This window comes from Acinonyx jubatus, chromosome E1 (genome assembly GCF_027475565.1).
Source record: "Acinonyx jubatus isolate Ajub_Pintada_27869175 chromosome E1, VMU_Ajub_asm_v1.0, whole genome shotgun sequence".
In the NCBI taxonomy this organism is placed as follows: domain Eukaryota; kingdom Metazoa; phylum Chordata; class Mammalia; order Carnivora; family Felidae; genus Acinonyx; species Acinonyx jubatus.
The window spans coordinates 54,719,927-54,739,142 of NC_069397.1; the positions used below are offsets into that span (position 1 = coordinate 54,719,927).

The following is a 19,216-nucleotide window of genomic DNA, read 5'->3' on the forward strand; positions in this document are numbered from 1 at the left end:
TCCCAAAACGTAGGCCTGGGTTGACTCCCTTTATTGCTTGACTCAGCGGCCTGCGCGTTCCCCACTCCCCATCCCGTCTTCAAAGAGACCCAGAATGAACAGCTGAACACGTCACAGGGGAATTTATCATAAAGGCCCTGAGCTCAAAAGTGCATACTCACCTAATAGGGGTATAGGAATCTAAACCTGGTGTGGGGAATGCTGAACAGCCACTTGCTGGCGCATCTTTATTCACTCAACATTCATGGAGCCCTGAGTCTGATTTTGCCCCGGATTAGGGTAGTCCCTAGCCTCGTAAATGAGTGCAGGACCCAGTTCCAGGACATGGTGGCGGGCTGGCAGAGAGGAGCCAGGAAAAACTTCCATCCATGTCTTGAAGTCAGACCCACACTCTCCGAGTTGGGGGTGAGAATGTCCGTGCGGGGGGAGGGCTCGATGCCCGAACCTGACGCCTCCGCCAAACCCACCTTCTGAGCGGTAGCCACCCCACCTCCTGGCCGCCTCCACCGAGCTGGCCTCGCGGTGGCGCTGCTACTCCTGGAATGTTCTAGCTTACAGTCGGGCCAGCCCAGCAGCGTCCCAGCTGGAAGATTTAAACAAGACAGTAATTAAATGGAACTAGGCATAAAGCGAGACCGGCAGCCCCATTATATGGTTTACAAAAGAGAGCTGACTCATCTCAGTTTAGGACCCAGCACTGGGCGGCGTCCACTGGGCAGCTGCAGTTATTATGTAAACTACCCCCACCTCTGAGTGGATCTTAAGGAGGAATGGGGGGGGGGGTCTCACTCCTCACGTGGCGGTGCGTCATTAATCTTACAGGATCAGAGTTTGATTTTATTTATTTTTTTTTAAGGTTTATTTTTGAGAGAGAGAGAGAGATAGAATCCCAAGCAGGCCCCGCGCTGTCCGCATAGAACCTGATTGCCAGGCTTGATCCCATGAATTGTGAGATCATGACCTGAGCCAAAGTCAGGTGTTGGAAGCTCAACTGACTGAGCCACCGAGGTGCCCCTGGCCTTCTGTGAAGACTTGTGCAGAAGCAGGTGGGACTTTGCAGGACACGTGCATGAATCACTGCATGATGGACATGATATACTCTGCCCTAGTAGTTAAATTAATTTTGGCACATACAGTCTATGCAGCTGTTTGAAAAAAAAAATTGAAGACAAATTCTATGTGCAGATACAGAAAGATTGCCAGTTTGTTAAGTACAAACTGGTGTATAATCACTTCTCAGCCTTTTGGCTAAGGTCAAGTGTAAGTACAAACTGGGTGTGTAAATATGCTTCAAAAAAAAAAAAAAAAAAAAGCTCTGCTTGTATTTAAATTAGGATCTAGATCTAGATCTAAAATTTCTGGAAAGAACCACCGGGCATTGTTTTTGGATTACCCCACTGAGGCATGGGTCTGGGGAATTGGGCAGGCTGGTGACTCTGTGCATTTGTTGTCTACTTCCTTGTAATGTTTAATTGTTTGTTGTGCACATTCTAAATATTAATAACAAATTTCAAAAAGAAAGTGAAATCCACCCAGTAAAGGGTATGCAAGAATGGCAGCTTTGAGGACCATAAAAGGGAAGGTGGGGAACCAGTACAGTCCCATCCCCCCACCCTTTGCGGAACTTGATTGGTCACAGAGGCAATTGGAGGTTTTGTGGGGCCTAAAGCTTTTGGAGGCCTTGCTTAAAGAACTAAAATACACAATCCTGAAAACACAGTATGTGGCCATGGTTAGGCCTCTGGACAGGAGAGGAAATGTGTTGAAGAGGAAGTCAGAGTGGAGAAGAGATAGCAGGCCTAGTTGAGTCCAGCTTCAATGTTTGGCTTTTCCAAATTTAATGAAAACATATGACCACGAGGCGCCCAGCTGGCTTGGTCAGTAGTGCGTGCGACGCTTGGTTCTCGGGGTTCTGAATTCGAGTCCCACGTTAGGTGTGGAGATTGCTTAGAAACAAAATCTTTAAAAATAAATAAAATACTTAAAAATAATAATAATAAAATAAATGCATGACATATGAACATAGTGTTAGAATCTCCCAACTGTGAAAGGGGCCAGTGGTTTCCAGCACTCATGCTGGGGGGCTCAAGGGCAATTGATTACTGAACCAAGTCAGCAGCAAAGTGCCCCGTGTCTGGGCCCAAGTCTCAGAACTCAGACTTCTGCCTTCGAGTCCACACAAGCTCTGCTTGTTTCCAGAAATGATCGCTCTTTGCTGAGCTGTAATCCCTCCTGATCTCCAGCGAGGAGGAGCTTTTTTTTTCCCCCCCAGAGGGAAGCTTCTTGAGTGGTGCGCTAAGCTAGGGCCCAAGTATGCCTGCCATACTGCTCCCTTCGCCCCAGGACAACCCCATGGTGGCCGGTCACCTCTGAAGGCCCAGAAAGCATCATGCAGTTGCCCTAGTGAGCAGGACAGATCCTATTTGTTCTGAATAAATAATCATTCTCTATACGTGCCACGACATTACAAAGTTTGGGGAGCAGTTTACCAGATGGTGGTTCGTTCTTTCTTTCTTTCTTTCTTTCTTTCTTTCTTTCTTTCTTTCTTTCCTTTCTTTCTCCCCCAACCCCATACTACGAAATACATCTTAGGAACATCTGGGTGGCTCAGTCGGTTGACTTTGGCCCAGGTCATGATCTCAAGGTTCACGAGTTCAAGCCCCTCATCAGACTCGCTGCTGTTAGCACAGAGCCTGCTTTGGAGCCTCTGTCCCCACCCCCCCACCCCCCTCCCTCCCTCTCTCGTGCTCTCTCTCAAAAATTAAAAAAAAAAAAGAAATACATTTTATATCAGGACAGAAGTACACACAGATGTATATTTTATAAGTGCAGCTGGAAGAGGAAAAACCTGTTTGGGTCTGAAAGAGTAAAAATCAGCTCAGACTAAAACAGAAAAGAGCAGCCCAGCAGTCAGGCTGGGAGGAGAGACACAGATAAAGCCTACAGCAAAGCTAGCAGAAAACATGGTTTTCGCCCAAGGTCATGCAGCTGTTATAAGACAGCTTGATGATCCCTCTCAGTAACTGCTGCATCCTTATGAGGGATACCCCTAGACAGGCTTTGCAATTTCCAACAATTAGTGGGTGTGCCCCAGATCTAAGCTGCAGGGGGAGCGGCAGAGAAAAGAGGAGAGAGAGAATCCCAAGTAGGATTCTCACCATCAGCCCATGGAACCCAGCTTACGTGGGACTTGATCCCCCAAACTGTGAGATCATGACCTGAGCTGAAAGCAAGAGCCAGACGCTTAACCAGCTGAGCCAGCCACGCACCCTCACTGGGCTCCTGACTGAAGACAGCTGGGTTGGGTAGGTGGGTAACCAATTTCCCAGAACAAATCTTAATGCTATTAAAATTTATCTAAAAATTGCTTAAGCATCTTATCATGAATGCTATCTCCCCCCTTCCCCCAGGAGACAGAATTACATCAGCTAAAAACAAAAAAACAAAAAGCAAAACTCTGATTTTCCCTAGACCAGCTTTGGGACAATTTAAATTTGTATGATTTGATGTACTCTGAAACTTTCTATTTTATTTTGTAATTTTAAAAAATTGCTTGGCGCCTAGGTGGCTCAGTCCGTTAAACGCTGACTTTGACTCAGGTCATGATCTCACAGTTACTGAGTTCGAGCCCTACATCGGGCTCTGTGCCAACAGCTCGGAGCCTGGAGACTGCTTCAGATTCTGTGTCTCCCTCTTTCTCTGCCCCTCCCCTGCTTGTGCTCTGTCTCTTTCTCAAAAATAAATAAACATTAAAAAATATGTTTTAGGGGTGCCTGGGTGGCTCAGCCGGCTGAGCGTCGACTTCAGCTCAGGTCATGATCTTGTGGTCCGTGAGTTCGAGCCCCGCATTGGGCTCTGTGCTGACAGCTCAGAGCTTGGAGCCTGCTTCGGATTCTGTGCCTCCCTCTCTCTGCCCCCCCACCCACCCATGCTCTCTCTCTCTCTCTCTCTTTCTTTCTTTCTCTGTGAAAAATAAACTTAAAAAAAATTAAAAAAAAATTTAAGTTAAAAAAATGCTAATTGTTATGCACTAAATCGATTATGCAATCTTCAGCTTGAGAACCCCTGTTTCAGAAGAAAGGATGAGGGTGGGGGTGGGTGGGACGGGAGGAGGAGAGAAGGCAAGGGGAGCGTTGGAGTTGAGGATGGCAACCCCCACCCCCACCACCGTGGGGACCTGCATTCTCCCCACTCCTGAAGCTGATAGTGTCTCATATTTAGGATTCCCAAATCAGTATGCTAAAGGGTTGCATCGGGGTGATTTAGGTAAGTCTCAGCCTCTTTGTAAAGCTGAGCAGCTGTTTAGATATCACCTTGTTTCTTCACTCTTTGTGTGGTGGCTGACTCAGACTGAGAGGCATTTCTCCTCTCTCAGCCAAGAGGGTAGACAAGCCTTCTTGTTCCCAGGGTGGGTGGGCTTATGGGTTCTCTTAACAGATGTTTTCCGTGCTGGCTGAGCCCAGAAGTTCCCACATCCTTCTAAGAAAAAAAAGGCCCACTGTGTGCAGCTGGGGCCGGAAGGGCTGGAGGGCGGGAGAGGGTAAATGGCTGGACCCGCAGAGGGGACGGGGTACTTCCCAGAGCCCAGGGACAGAAGCAGAGTTTGGGGGATCATCTAGCGGTAACCCACTTGCCTTGCTCCCGTTTGGCAGTCCCAAGAGGTGGGGTGTGGCTGCCGAGAGCAGGGGTGCTGGACGACGAGAACTGTGGTTTGGGTTGTGTCAAGGGGTCCAGGCCGGAGACGAACCACAGCAGCTATGGGACCAGAGAGCGTTTACTGTGAAGAAGTAAAACAGGCATAAAGCTAGTCGTGTCGCTGGAGAGTTAGGTAGCGGGGTAACTGCAAAGGTTAAGCAAAGGATGCCAAGGTGTCCGGAAGTGCTCGAAGCTGCCACCGCTGGCGAAGAAGCCTTCCCTCGATGTTGGGGTGCCCGGAGCCCCCAGGAAGTGCCGTTTCCCTCTCCTCCTAGAGCCCTGCAGGCCCTCTAGCGCCCCCTGTTGGCAGAGCCCCGCGAGGAGATGCCGGACAAATGTGGCCCCTAGAGCCCCAACCCCAGCATCCGGAAGCCCAATGTAGGGGGTGAGCGTCATGGGCTGAATTGTGTCCTCCCCAGACTCACATGTTGAAATCTTAGCCCCTAGTACCGCAGAACGTGACCTTGAGTGGAAGTAGGGTTGTTGCAGATGTAATTCGTTAAGATGAGGTAATTAGGGTGGGCTCTAATTCAGTATGACTGTTGTCCTTATAAAAAGGGGAAGTTTCTTCACAGGGAGAAGGCCATGTGAAGACAAAGGCTTCTACAAGCCAAGAATTGCCAAATAGTGTCAACAAACTGCCAGAAAACAGCGGCCTTGTTCATAGATTCTCTGTCACAGCCTCAGAAGGCACTAGATCTGCCAAGACCTTGGTTTCGAACGCTGGCCTTCAGACGGGTGAGACAACAGTCTCTGTCGTTTAAGCCACTTACTTTGTGGTACTTTGCTCTGGCAGACTACTACCGTGGGTTTGGAGCAGAAAGACAGCAACTGGGCACCATCCCCGACCCTCGCTTGGCCCAGGGGAGAGAAGGCTCGCCATGCAAGGACCACTTGGGCTCAGACAGTGGGCGTCTCAAGTGCCATCCGTGTGGAGAGAAGATCCCCACCCCACGGAGAAGCTCTCCTATCCAGCGGACAAAGGACCAAGGACAAAGACCACCACCATCCTTCCAAGCGTGCCTGAGGTTGGATATCTTACCCTCTTGGCAAAGGGTAGCTCATAATCAAATTTTATTTGATTTAGGAAGAATACTGACGGTTCTCGTACCTGAGTGTTATCGAATAAACCCATGCTTGATATGCCAGTTTTTTTCCACTCCGCCAGTTGTCATCTTTCAGACAAGCCAGTGAGAGAAAGACTCCTGGTGACCTTCAGCTTTCAGCCACCTGCTGCTGGTTGGGTGGCCACGATGTCGGAGTGGCAGGTGCCACATGAGGGGCTGGTGATGTGGAACCGAGCTATTCCGGGCGCGTCATTTTGCCTGTGGGTATTTCAGTAACACAAGCTCCTCCATCAGAAGGCAGAGCCAGGGCTTGGCTGGGGCTATTTCTGGTTGCTATGGAGATGAGCCCCACCCCAGGTTCCCAGTCCAGACCTCCCTGCTCTGTCAAGTTCAGTCTCCCCAGACGCAGCTGTAAGGCCTATTCTGAGCAGTTCCTGCTATGGCAGTGTTTACCTAAGCCTCCTGCTGTCCGTTCCCACTTCTGTGCCTCCAAAGCCCTGGAAAGACATGGGCGTCACCTCTGAAGGTGTCCCCACCCCGGCAATGAGGAGCCAGGCCTGGAGGGACCCCTCTGATGGGGGGGACTCAGGGAGAAGAGCGACCAAGAGAGGCTGTTGCAGATGTGGGCCCCTCCCTGCTATTCTGGGTGCTCTTTCCCAGAGCTGGCGAGGTTCCTCTCCTTCTTCCTGGAAAGATGCGAGGTGGGGCATTCGTAGTCCCTCTCATCTGCTTTTCCCTCCTTAAGCCCACTTCTCACCTAAATAACAGAGTGATTTTATTTTATTTCATTATTAAAAAATAACTTTATTTTTAAATGTTTCTTTAGTTTTGAGAGACAGCGAGCATAAGCAGGGAAGGGGCAGAGAGAGACGGGGACAGAGGATCCGAAGTGGGCTCTGTGCTGACAGCAGAGAGCCCGATGCGGGGGTCAAACTCATAAGCTGTGAGATCCTGACCTGAGCCGAGGTTGGACGCTTAACCGACTTAACCACCCAGGCGCCCCATGAGTGATTTTAGACTTTCAAATCTGATTGCATCGTTTCTCAACGTGACACCCTGACTTGGCTTCCCATCACTCCTAGCAAAATCTAGAATCCTCCTGACCAGGCTCTGCCATGTCAGACCTGGCTGGTCCACCTCATCCTGTTCCCTACCCTTCTTACACTCCCTGCGGGGAGAGCTCAGGCCAGGCCCCGCCCACACCCGCCCTCTTTGTCCTTGGCCCACAGGCCTCAGCTGTCCCTCGAGGAAGGTCATCCCTGGAAATGCCCCTCCCCAGCCCTATTAGGGTCCCTTCTCATGGCCACTGTCCTTTTCTTTCTTTCTTTCTCTTTTTTTTTTTTTTCTGTCTCTGGGAAACGTGTTTTGTTCTGTTTTGTTTCATCGTGCTGTAGGGGAGACAGAACTTTCCCTCTGCCTTCGTAGGGTCTCTAGCTGGACCTGAGAATCAAGTTGACATCAGACAGATTAACAGGAGAAAAGGCAGCAGATTTGATTTTTCCATGTAGGCGGGAGCCTTCACAGGAAAAAGAAGACCCCAAAACTTAGGCCCCAGTGCTCATATACTAGGTTGAATGGAGAGGAGTAATTGTGGCAGAGAAGGCCAAAGGAAGTTACGAGTTATTTTAACAAGGCTGGTTTGTACAGATGTCTCTAGGCCTCAACATCCCCTCTCTGGTGATAAGAATGTTTTTTTTTCTTCCTGGTTTGGGAGAGCATCTTTCACGTGGGAGTTTTATCTTCTCTTTTCAGGAAGAAAGGGGGAGGTCAGAATGTCTTTCCTGTGTCTGCTGTTTTTGGAGTCTCGTTAGCACAGGAGGCGTGTTCTGACCCCCGTCAGTGGTAAAATACACATAAACTGTACTGTTTGGGGGGGCGCCTGGCTGGCTCAGTTGGAAGAGCATGTGACTCTTGATCTCTGGGTCCTGAGTTCGAGCGCCACGTTGCGGGTAGAGTTTACTTTAAAAGAAAGTTTTTAACCATTCTAGGGCGCGGTTTGGTGGCGTTCAGTACATTGTTAGGCAGCCATCATCACCATCCATCTCCAGAACCTTGTCATCGTCCTGAACTGAAATTCTGTCCCCAGTAAACGCCGACTCCCTACTTCCCCTCCCCCGCCCCTTTCTGTCTCTGCGAATTTGCCTACTGTAGGAACCCCATATAAATAGAATCATATAAGATTTCTCCTTTTGCTTTTGGTTCATTTCACTTCGTGTAACGCCTTCAAGTTTCATCCTTGTCGTAGCAAGTGTCAGAATTTCCTTCCTTTTGAAGGCTGAATAATAGTCCACTATATGTAAATACCGCATTTTGATTATCCATTCATCCCTTGATGGACACTTGGATAGCTTCCACCATTTGGTTGTTGTGAAAAAGTGCTAGGAATATGGGTGTGTAAGTTTCTGGTCAAGTCCCTGTGTTCAGTTCTTCTGGGCGTCTCCTGAGAGGCGGGGCCGTGCCCTTGTATTCACAAACAATTATCGTTTGTGAGGTTCCTATGAGGACAGGGGCATCTCTGTTTAGGTCACTCACCCCTGTCTCCCTAGCACTGAGCACAGCGCCCCACGCTGAATAAATACTGTTAAGTGAGCGAAAGTTTCCAATCTTAGCGACTGGGACATGATGTGGTGTCCTGGCAAACTTAGGTCTGGGCTAACCTTAGCTCCTGAGGAACAGATCTGGGGATCTCCCAAGGATTCACACATCTTCTAAGAACATTGATTTTATTTGGTTATACTGGGCAATAATAACAACATTAACTATTACTACGACAACAACACTTACTGAAATCTCGCTGTGCCAGGACTTGTACCAAACGCTTTCCCTAAATTATCTCTTTTCATCTCCAACATAATGCTGTGCAATTCCACTCTTATCCCTATTTTACAGGTGAGGAAACCCAGGCACGGAGGGGCTAAAGTACCTGCCTGATACCTACAGTTAAATGGCTGAAGGAAAGTTTTTAGCCAAAACTTTCTGATTCCAAAACTCACGCCCAAAAACATTCTCACTGCTGGGGCAGAAAAGCATTGCTTTTGTGTGTGTGTGTGTGTGTGTGTGTGTGTGTTTTGCTTTGTTTTGTTTTAAAGTTTAATTTATTTTGGGGCGCCTGGGTGGCTCAGGCCGTTAAATGTCTGACTTCAGCCTGGGGCCATGATCTCGCGGTTAATGGGTTCGAGCCCTGCATCAGGCTCTGTGCTGATAGCGCGCAGCCTGGAGGCTGCTCCGGATTCTGTTTCCATCACTCTGCCCCTCCCCTGCTCGCACTCTGTCTCTCTCTCTCTCAAATATAAAATAAAACAAAAATAAAAAAAAAATACAGTTTATTTTGAGAGAGAGGAAGACAGAGCATGAGCAGGGGAGGGGCAGAGAGACAGAATCCCAAGCAGGCTCCACACTGTCCGTGAAGAGCCTGAAGTGGGGATCAAACCCACCACCCGTGAGATCGTGACCTGAGCCAAAACCAAGATGCTTAACAGACGGAGCCACCCACGTACGCCTTGTTTTGTTTTTCATTTGTCTGTTTGTTTTAATTTTTTTAAATGTGTATTTATTTCTGAGAGAGACAGAGTGAGAGCGGGGGAGGGGCAGAGAGAGAGGGAGACAGAATCCGAAGCAGGCTCCAGGCTCTGAACTGTCAGCACAGAGCCTGATGTGGGGCTCGAACTCACGAACTGAGAGATCATGACCTGAGGGGAAGTCGGGCACTTAACCAATTGAGCCATCCAGGCCCCTCTGTTTGTTTGTTTGTTTGTTTGTTTGTTTAAGTAGGCTTTACACTCAGCTCACACGCTAGCTAGACCTGAGCTGAGATCCAGTTGGATGCTTAACTGACTGAACCACCCAGACGCCCCAAGCATTGCTTTTTATATTAAAGCAAAATAGGAGATCTTACGGAGTAAAATTCAAAATTGGAATGTCTTTTAAAGCTAAAGTACACAGAATACCAAAGCGGACTTCCTGCCTGCCTCAGTGCTCTGCTCCAAGTACCTCTGAGCCGTGTAACCCCAGCTCCTTCTCTGAGGGCCCTGGGGAAGAAGGTTGCGGGCTCCGCCCTGGGGGGAAGCCCCTGAGGACCTCCCAGGGCCTCCAGCAGTTCCTACGAATCTTCTGGAAGATGTGGCCCTGCAGTGGGTGAGTGTCCTCATGTTCCACGTTTTACATGGTAGCAGCAAATGAGAGTGTTTAGCCACAGTCGCCGTCCAGCCTCACCCGGAGCCTGGGAGGAGGGGAGGTGAAAGAGGGCACTTCTGTGAGTGTTCCTTGGGAGGAGGGGGATGAGAAAGGAGGGGAGAGGGTGGTGAGCCTCTCTCCTCCTGGACTGTGGGGAGGGGGCGGGAGACGAACACAAAGGGGTAAGGTTGCAAGGCGGCTGCCAAGACAGTGCGATGCTGAAGGCCACTGCTCAGTCGGTTGTTTGGAACTCCGGAGCTCATTTTCCCACAGAAACAAAGCTCGAGTGGAGCTCAAGGTTGGCTCCCCGCCTGGCCCAAAGGAGCCAGATTCAGCTAATAGCAACACAGCCTCAGAAGACCCTTCACACTCTCTTCCAGCGCCGGTGACCGGCAGGGGCTCTGGCGGGAGCCTGGAGACCACAGGCCCTTGGGGAAGCTCTGCCAAGGGCTCTGGCAGCCGTGGGAACTGGGGCACCGGGAGGGCAGTTCTTCAATAGGGGACAGTGCTGGGAAGCACGGTGTGTGTGTGTGCGTGTGTGTGTGTGTGTGTGAGGTGTGTGTGTGTGTGTGTGTGTGTGTGTGTGTGTTTACACATTTCTAAGCACAGGACATACCTAAACCATGGAACATGGAGCTGGTGACCTGGACTGGGTGGCCTTGGGCAGCGCCTGCCGGTCTCTGTGCCTCAGTTACTTTTCATCTGGAAAAAAAAAAAAAAAAAGGTAGAAGGTTTGGACTAGATTGGTGGTTTTCTAACTTTTTTCTTTCTTTTGTGTTTAAGTTTATTTATTTTGAGAGAAATAGAAAAGAAAAGAATACGCAGGGTAGGAGCAGAGAGAGAGAGAGAGAGAGAAGGAGGGAGAGAGGGAGAGAGAATCCCAAGCAGGCTCCTCTCTGTCAGCACGGAGCCTAATGCGGGGCTTGAACTCATGAACCGTGAGATAATGACCTGAGCGGAAGTCAGACACTTAACCAACTGAGTCACCCAGGCACCTAACATTTTTTTTTAAACGGGTTCCCTTTTTGAGCAAACTGGATGAAGTATGTACCATCTGCTCTGATTAAAGTGTTGGCAGGGATGGTGAGGGGCTGGCCCCCTGGCTTACTCCTCCTGCTCTGCCAGCCTGCCCTGCCTCAGTGTACCTCCTCGGAGCTCGAGATCTCAGAGAATCTCACGCAGGCGCCAGCCGTCCAGCGGGAGCATCACCCCAGAGTCTCGGAGGAAATGCATGGTTGCAGATAACGCTCCAGATGGGATGACACTGAAACCTGGAGCCAGCCCCTTGCCAGCTGTGCAGTCCGGTGAGCCGATCCCCTGCTCTGAGCTGTAAAGCTGTAGATGCTGGGATTTGGCGTTAAGGTGCACAAAGTTCCATGAGTTCTGCAAGTTGGGAATCGCTTCGCAAGTGGCAGGGACTGCTGTGGCTGCGGACTTGGCTAGTCAGGCCCGAATTCCAACCAGGCAGCACCAGTCCTGTGCAGGGGCCTCCGCTGCGTAGCTCACAGTCTGTGACATGCCAGGGCCCTGCAAAGTCAGGTACCCGAGGGGAGTGTGTGGGGAGGGAAGTGCCAAGCTGGGGGAGGAAGAACTGAGAGCACAGGGTGGGGGGTGGGGCTCTGTGAAAGGTAGGAGGCTTGCAGCTGGTAAGGGGACTGGAGCAGGCAGCCATCTGTCCATGTTTGTGACGGTGACAGGAGCAGCCTTCCCCATTCTGGTGAGCTGGGGGCCCTGGCTGCCAAGGAAACCCTTTGAGAACACAAAGCACCAGGAGCAACGGGGCCCCACCCGGAAAAACAACATCCTGGCTGCTGGGGCAGAAGCAGAGCTCCGAAGGAGGGGCTATTTTTAGCTGCTGAGGGAGGCAGGCAGCAGACAGGACTTGTATGGCCTTGCTGTCTGGCTGCATAACTCACCCATTGTCCTGTCTGACCTTGGGCTAGTGCCGGAGAGGCCTCAGTCTGCCCCTGTCCTCCAGGCATGGAGGTTCACCTGGACCAAGGAGAACCCAGGGAGGAGGGGCTGGCCTGGAGACACGCCTCCTGGCTCCAGGAACAAGCTGAACTCAAATATTCTCTGGGAGCTGGCTAACTCGGAATGGATATCCAGGACCAGGCTGAAGGTCCTGGGGGAGCAGTGGGGCACTGGACCTTCCTGGGAGAGAAGCAAATAGTCTGCGGGGGCTTCGGGTCTGGGTCTCCCCAGCGCGGAGCCCTGTTCCGGCCACAGGGCCGGGTGGGTGTGGAGAGGTGAGGCGGATTCCGGAGGACGACAGAGACCCCTTTATTGTAGAAGTTCTCGCCTCCAGCCACACCCTGGGGCCTTCTCAGCCACAAGCCTCCCCGACTGAGAAGGTGGGTGTGTGTGAAGGAGGCTCTAGGTCTCAAACGTTCTTGCCCACACCCAGGAGCGGTGCCCTGCTCTGGGCAGTGTGCTGTCTGTGTTTAACCCTGGGCACAGACACCACGGGCAGGGCCAGGATCAGGCTGTGGCTTCAAGGGATGAAAATAGTTGGCGAGAACCAGGCCACAAAGCCCTCAGGCAGCCAGAATGACTGGGGGGGGGGGCGGCCCCCCTCAGAAGAAGCCACCTCTAGCTGCCCCTGCCCAGAACTAGGGAGTCGGCTGCCCCTCCTGCTGGGCCAGGGCTCTCCCCACCAACAGGAACACTGGCCCCTTGCCATTCAAGACCAGCTCTCGAAAGATGAAAAGTCCTAGGAATTCTCGGTGGGTGGAGAGAAGGATAGAGAAAGGAGTCATTCATTCAACACATGTTTATTCAGCACCTATTATGTGCCAGGCACTGTCCTAGGAACGTGGAAAAAGAAGGGTTGGGGTAGCCTGGATCTGTCCCAGCTCTGGCTTTCTGTCCCAGAAACAAGGCCCATAGGGAGACAGGGTCTGAGGGCACTTCCAGGGGCCTGGGGGGGGAAGGCCAAGTATACGGAAGGTGAGGCCTCCAGGGAGGAGAAGTCTGGGGATGTGGGGGACCCCAAGGTGCGTTCACTGGGGCAAGATGGGGGTGCAGAGAAGCAAGCTTCCCAGGAGCTGGGACACGGCAGGAGGCCCCATGCCCCCCTGCATCACCTCCTCTTCAGCACAGATATGCAGGATTTCTTCAGGGGCCCCATCTGCAGATGGGCGTCCACACTCTCCAGGAAGAAGGCAGGCTTTAGCCTGCGAGTGAAGAGCCCTGCAAAATGGCTGTCCAGGCGGCTTTGGAAGGGGTCAATGGAGGAGGACAGGGAGCTGCTCCGGCGGGCCCGGGAGGCCTTCAACCTCCGAAGAAGGTTCATCTTGCCATCCCGCACAGCATAGAAGGCCAAGGCTCGGTCGGCATATTCTAGGCAGATCCCGACGGTGGGCGAGAACGGGTGGGGCAGGGGCGCCTCCAGCCCGTGGAACCAGACGGAGAAGCTGCGTCCGTTCCACTGCAGGCAGCAGGAGTGGGCATTGCGGCCGAGCCGGCCCCGGTCATAGGGCTCTTGTGGGGAGAAGTCTTCGGCCATGACCCCCACGCTGACCCAGCCTTCGATGATCTCTACCTCCCAATAGTAGGTGCCCCGGTCCAGGGCACCCTCACCCAGCACCTGCTCGCAGTGGGTGAAGCGAGTGGGTGACTCGGGGTAGTTGATGGGACACAGCACCCTCTTTACACCTTTGGTTCCAAACAGCTGCAGGTACTTGTCTGCCGTGTCGCTGTCCAGGTCCACGATGTAGGCAACTGCTCCCATGGATGGGAGAGAGACGCAGGGCTCAGGGCCAGGCTCAGGTGGGACAGCCCCTCCCCTAGGCGCGCACCTCCCCTCCTTAGCAGCCAGCGCGACTCAGCCCTGCTATAGAGCACCGAGAGTGAGCTGGCCTAGTTCACCCTAAGAATGAGGGAGGAGAGTCCAAGCCTTCCTGTGCTAGAGCCCAGCCCAGCAGCCTCGCGAGGGCCCAGTGTGAGCAGAGGGGAGAGCCCAGGTGTCTACTTACACTTGAGGAAGTAGTCCCTGGGAGCCTCACTCTCCAAGTGGTTGGTGCTATCGGGGTCTTGGGACTCAGCATCGGCTGCAGAAGAGGAGACAGTGGGGGAGGGGTTCTCCCCAGCTGTTTGTGGCTGGGCAGCTGTGCCAGGTGCTCCCCCTCTGAACCTGGGACCGAAATCCGTCTCCCTTTCCTTCCTCCCAGCATCCCAAACTCCCTGGGGACAGGCACGCCCGCCAAATATGGCAGGCACTCTGTGTTCCCCGAGCAAGCCAGGTCCCCGGGGTCGGGCCCCCTGCTCCACCTCCTCCCTGGCCAGGCCTCAGCCACTAGAGGGCAGGCCAGGAGAAGTCCCCTCAACCCCCCCAGGCTGTGTGGGGCCAAAGGGGCGGACTGGTCATCCCTGCGCGGTGGCCCCACTCACTGGTAGGAGTTGGGTCCCCACCCTGCACCAGGCACAACACTGTTTCCGTCCTCCACTCCTGAATGGGCACCAGGCCTGGGGGCCTGGGTGGGGACGCTGGGGCAGGGTGAATCACTCGGGGGGCGTGGGGCACCCACCTTCTGTGCCCAGCCCCCGCAGCTGCTCCCACTGGCTGGCACAGGTGGCCGTTAGCAGCTCTCTCACCGCCCGCACGGCTTGGGATGATCTGGTGAAGCTGAGCTCCCTCGGGGGGCCGGGCCCAGGGCCGCACCCCTCCTCCAGGGCCAGCCTGAGTGCCAGGAGCTCCTGCGGCAAATCCGTGACTATTAAGGCCCTGTTGGCTACAGCGCCTCTGGCTGGGATGAGACAGCCCTGCCGGGAGGACGGCGCAGCCCTGGAAGCCTCTCTCTCAGCTTCTTGCTGACCCCCCCCCAACCCTCCCCCCCCCCCCCCCCCCCCCCGTGCCCTCTCAGGCCCGGAAGAGCTGCGCTCACCTGCAGGAAGCTGACTGAGTCGGCTTCAGGGACCTGACTGAGGTTGTGGCGGGCCCGGCTGAGCCTGCTGCGCTGTTCCTCCTGCCTCCGCAGGTCCCCCTGGGAGCGGCCCAGCATGGTGGCCTCGCCCTCCTCGATGAAGCCCAGCACCTCCGTCTGGAACCCCTGCAGGATGGCTGCAGCCTCGGCGAACAGCCGGCTCACCCTCTCCCGCTCTGCTGCGGCGGCGCTCTGCACAGGACCACACAGAGGCCAACGATGAGGGCGAGGAGAGCGTTATCCTGGCCCCATCCTTCCCAGACCCCACCTTCCCACCCTGCCCTCTAGTGGGGACAGAGGGACTGGCCGGAGCTGCCCTGGACCTATGCTATATGCTAGCTCAGGGGAGCGGCTCATGCTCAGCGGGGCCAGGCAAGTCCGCGAGCACCAGCTTGTTTGGAGAGGACCACCCCAGGCCGTGAGCTCACACTGCCAGCAGCCTGCTTTAGGACCGCATGGAGACTGGGTTAGGGTGGGGGCTGACCTTGATGAGGGCCACCGTGCGCCGGGACTGTGCAATGCAGGCGCCCAGCTCATCCATGCGGTCCTCCACAGCACTCAGGACTTTGGACTGCTCGGCCTGTGGAAGACATCCTTAATTAGCACGTGGGCTGGCAGAGGCCACAGGCCCACACTGGGGCACCAGGCCTTACCAAGGGGGAGAAGAGGGATGACCCGAGAGTGGTATTTGTGCATGGGGGGGGGGGGAGGGGACGCTGAGAGTGGCTAGGATACCCCATAATAATGCCAGAGGTGCCTCAAGCCCAAGCTGGTGCCATTCCCAAATGCCCGCGGAGAGCACGGGCTGGCTGGCTTGTGTCCCCTCTTTGACCAGTGGGCAAGTACAGGGCCATCCGGGCTCCTCAGTGTCGCTCACACTCACTGGAGAACTTCCTTCAGTGAGGAAGGCACAGAGAAAGAGAGCAGGGTAGGTGCTGCAGGAGAGGGCATTCAGCTGTCTTGGGGATCACGATCCCCAAAGAGTCTGTGCCCCCAATCCAGGCCTAAAAAATGGGGATTCCGGGCAAGTCCCCTGGGTCTTATGAGTCACTGCTCCAGGCAGGAGAGACGGAAAATCCCAAGGCCAGAGGCGCCAAGACCGGGCTGGAAGCCAAAGGAAACTGGGGGCGGAGGTAGCGGACCCATCGCGGCGCACATGCTCACACCACGGGCCCCCGGAACAGCTGGACAAGAGCGGTCTGTGTGCTCGGTCCACCCTCCGCCACACTCCTGTCGCCTGCCACACCCATCTAAACCCGGTGCCTCAGCCCAGGGCAAATCTGAGCTCGGACCGGCAAGGACCCGGCCTGGCGCAACAGCCGCACTTCCAGAATCGGCCGGCCGGGACCGCGCGGGCCTGGCTCTGCTCCCTCCTGCCTTAGATCCCCATCGGCCCAGGCCCAGGCTTCAGGCCCCCTGCTTCCCCTTCGTGTTCTTTTCGCGTTCACACTGGGCCCCCACAACCCCCATTCCCATCTCTAGCAGAACGTTCCACAGCGACTGGACGGATGACAGTGTCAGTACTGGAAAAAGACAGCAAAGAGCCTCAGGTTAGAGGAGGACATTAAGACCCTACCGGGAAAAGGGGTGGGTGGGGCGGTGGGATCCAGGGCCCTCGGCGGGCTCGCGCGGCCCTCACCCGCCCCGGCGCGCCCCCGGTGCCCGTGCCCACCTCCTGGAGCGCGCGCTCCTGCTCCAGCGGCACGAGCTCGTGGCCCTGGTGCTCCTGGGCGGCGCAGGCCTCGCACAGGCACATGCGCTCCGCACGGCAGTAGCGCTCAAGCGGCCGCAGGTGGCGCGGGCACAGGCTCTCCTCCAGCCGGCGCAGCGGCGGCACTAGGCGGTGTCCGCGCAGCGCGGGGCTGCGCTCGTGCGGGCCCAAGTGCGCCGGGCAGAAGGAGGCGAGGCAGGAGAGGCAGGAGAGCGCGGCAGGCAGGGCGGCGCCCTCGGGGCACGCGTCGCAGCGCACCGGCTCTTCGCCACCGGGCCAGGGCTCGGGCGCGCAGGGAGCCGAAGGCTCCGGGGCGCTGGGCGGGGCGCTGGGCGACGCGGGCTCCGGGGCCGAGGCCGAGGCCGAGGCCGGGGCCGGGCCGGAGCCGGGCCCGGGCGCGGAGCCCGAGCCCTGGCGGAGCTGCAGCAGCTCGGACAGCGTGTGGTTCTTGCGGAGCTGCAGGCCGTCGGGGAAGGGCTCCTGGCACAGCGGGCAGCGGGCCGCGCCTCCGGGCCCGCCGGCGCCACCCGCGCCGCGGTGCGGCCAGAGCGCGCCCAGGCAGGCGAGGCAGAAGTTGTGGCCGCAGGGCAGCGTCACCGGCTCCCGGAGCGGCTCCAGGCAGATGGGGCAGCTGAAGGGCCCGCTGCCGTCCATAGCTCCGCGGCCGCCCGGGCACCGCCTGTTCTGCTCCCGCCTGGGAGGGACCCGGCCGGTCCGCGCTGCGGCGCCGCCCCCTGGGACCCAGGCCAAGGGTCCAGCCCCCTACCGTCCCGGGCTCGGACCGCCCCCCAACGCCGCAGACCCGCCCGCGGGTCCCCGGACACAGGGCCCTGGCCTAGACTGCGCGGGCGGTCTTCGGCCCCGTGTGACCCCGCGGGGCTCCTGGGCGATCGCCCCTCCTGGTCGGAAGGGAGGGCGGCGGCGGGCAGAGAATGCGAGGGGGGCACCCTGGAAGGAAGCGGGGAAGGAACTCACTCCTCCATTACCCCTCCACTCCCCCCAGGGCCAGGCCCCCTGGCTCCAGAGGGGTCTGGCGTTCCCATCGGACCAGCCAGCCCCTTCCCGCTCCGGACCTTGTCCGAGGCACTTGTTAGCAAAATTTCTGAGCTGCTGACTACAGAGAAAATGAACTGCTGATGTGTGCGTGTATTTGCCCCTTAGAGACTCTATTTACCCCTTGTGGGGAACTTGGGCTTTTCTAAACCTGAAAGGGGAAGTTGAGGTGACCCTCCAAGTCGCTTGTCTGCGGGAATCCAGTTCCCCTCCAGGGGACCCCCCCGCGGGCAATTTGGTGTGCCTGGGATTAGGGGTGTCGGGACATTTGAGACTCATCCAGCCGTGCACTTCATGGTGTTTTAAATAAAACGGCAACAAATTAAAGTAGCACTGGCTTATAACCCAAAGTATAAAATAAACATCCATGAGTTCATACTGATATAAATAAATGACTGGGTAAATAAATGGGGGAGCATACACAGATTTCCCATTCAGAATTCTAAATAATTTTTGTAGATACTCCAACATGGAGTGTAGCTTCCCACTCCAGTGTGGGCTGAGCATAGTGACTTTTTTTCGAAGGGAGCAAAAGAGTCACTTTACAGTAGTGAAGCCTGGCGAGCGTGACCTCGTTAGGTGATCAAGGTCACCACCAACGGTGATAAGTCATATTGATAGTCAGTACCCTTGATGATATGGTCTTTCTCCCCAAAACCCATAACCCAGTCCAGTCGTGATTAAAACATCACACAAATCCCAGTGGAGGGACAGTCTACAGAATACCTAACCAATACTCCTCGAAACCTTCAAGATCATCAAAAAAGGGCAAAAACAAACAAAAAATAGGGAGAGGTCGAAGTCTGAGAAACTGTCCTAGCCATGAGGAGCCTAAGGAGATGTGATGAGTAAATATTATGTGTATTCTGGATGCACTCCTGAGAGACAAAAAGGACATTAGGGAAAACTTGAAGAGATTTGAATAAATTATGGAATATAGTTAATAAAATGTATCAATATTGGCTCTTAATTATGACAAATGCACCATAGTCATGTAAGATGTCAATAAAAGGGGAAATTGGGAGTGAGGTATTTGGGAACTCTGAGTTCAACCTTTGCAACTTTTTAGTAAACTTACAACTATCCTAAAATTTAAAGTTATTTAAAAATAATTGAGGGGTGCCTGTGGCTCAGTTGGTTAAGCATCTGACTCTTGATTTCGGCTCAGGTCATGATCTCACAGTTGTGGGATCGAGCTCTGGGCCAGGCTCTGTGCTGACAGTATGGTGCCTGCTTGGGATTCTCTCTCTCTCTCTCTCTGCCTCTCTCCCTTGACTTGTGCCCTCTCTCTCTCTCTCTCTCAAAAAAAGAAAAAAATATATATATATACATATATAATAACTGAGACAATTCTTCCTACTCCCCCACCAGGCTCCCTGTTGGCAAGAGTCCAAAGTGGAAGGAATAAAGGGGTGAGGGGCATTCCATTCAGAAGTGGGGCTTAACCTTTCTCATCATGCCAGGGCCCCTCTCGAAGCCTGGTGCAGCCCTTCCCAAACTAATGCTTAAAAAATTTTTTTTGAAATGTTTATTCATTTTTGTGAGAGAGAGACACAGCGTGAGTGGGGGAGGAGCAGAGAGAGAGGAAGACA

At 54.4% G+C, this 19,216-nt stretch overlaps 1 protein-coding gene across 1 annotated transcript; it reads right to left on the reverse strand.

The window, feature by feature from the left end:
* Positions 1 to 12,693: 12,693 nt before the first annotated feature.
* Positions 12,694 to 17,648, reverse strand: TRIM47 (tripartite motif containing 47). Its single transcript, XM_027052289.2, has 6 exons — positions 16,533 to 17,648; positions 15,345 to 15,440; positions 14,822 to 15,052; positions 14,465 to 14,633; positions 13,913 to 13,987; positions 12,694 to 13,658 (listed from the first exon to the last, which is right to left on the reverse strand). Exons 1-6 carry the CDS (start codon positions 17,223 to 17,225, stop codon positions 13,018 to 13,020), a joined length of 1,905 nt encoding a protein of 634 aa, XP_026908090.2. The 5' UTR covers positions 17,226 to 17,648; the 3' UTR covers positions 12,694 to 13,017.
* Between the last annotated feature and the right edge of the window lie 1,568 nt (positions 17,649 to 19,216).

What these genes read in the sequence shown, in the direction of transcription:
- TRIM47 (XM_027052289.2), bottom strand. Translation starts at nt 17,225, where the DNA reads ATGGACGGCAGCGGGCCCTTCAGCTGCCCCATCTGCCTGGAGCCGCTC. An exon ending in AGGAGCGCGCGCTCCAGGAG is followed by an intron (nt 15,441 to 16,532) that starts GTGGGCACGGGC and finishes TGTCTTCCACAG; the next exon opens with GCCGAGCAGTCCAAAGTCCT. An exon ending in CAGGGACTACTTCCTCAAGT is followed by an intron (nt 13,659 to 13,912) that starts GTAAGTAGACAC and finishes CCATGGGAGCAG; the next exon opens with TTGCCTACATCGTGGACCTG.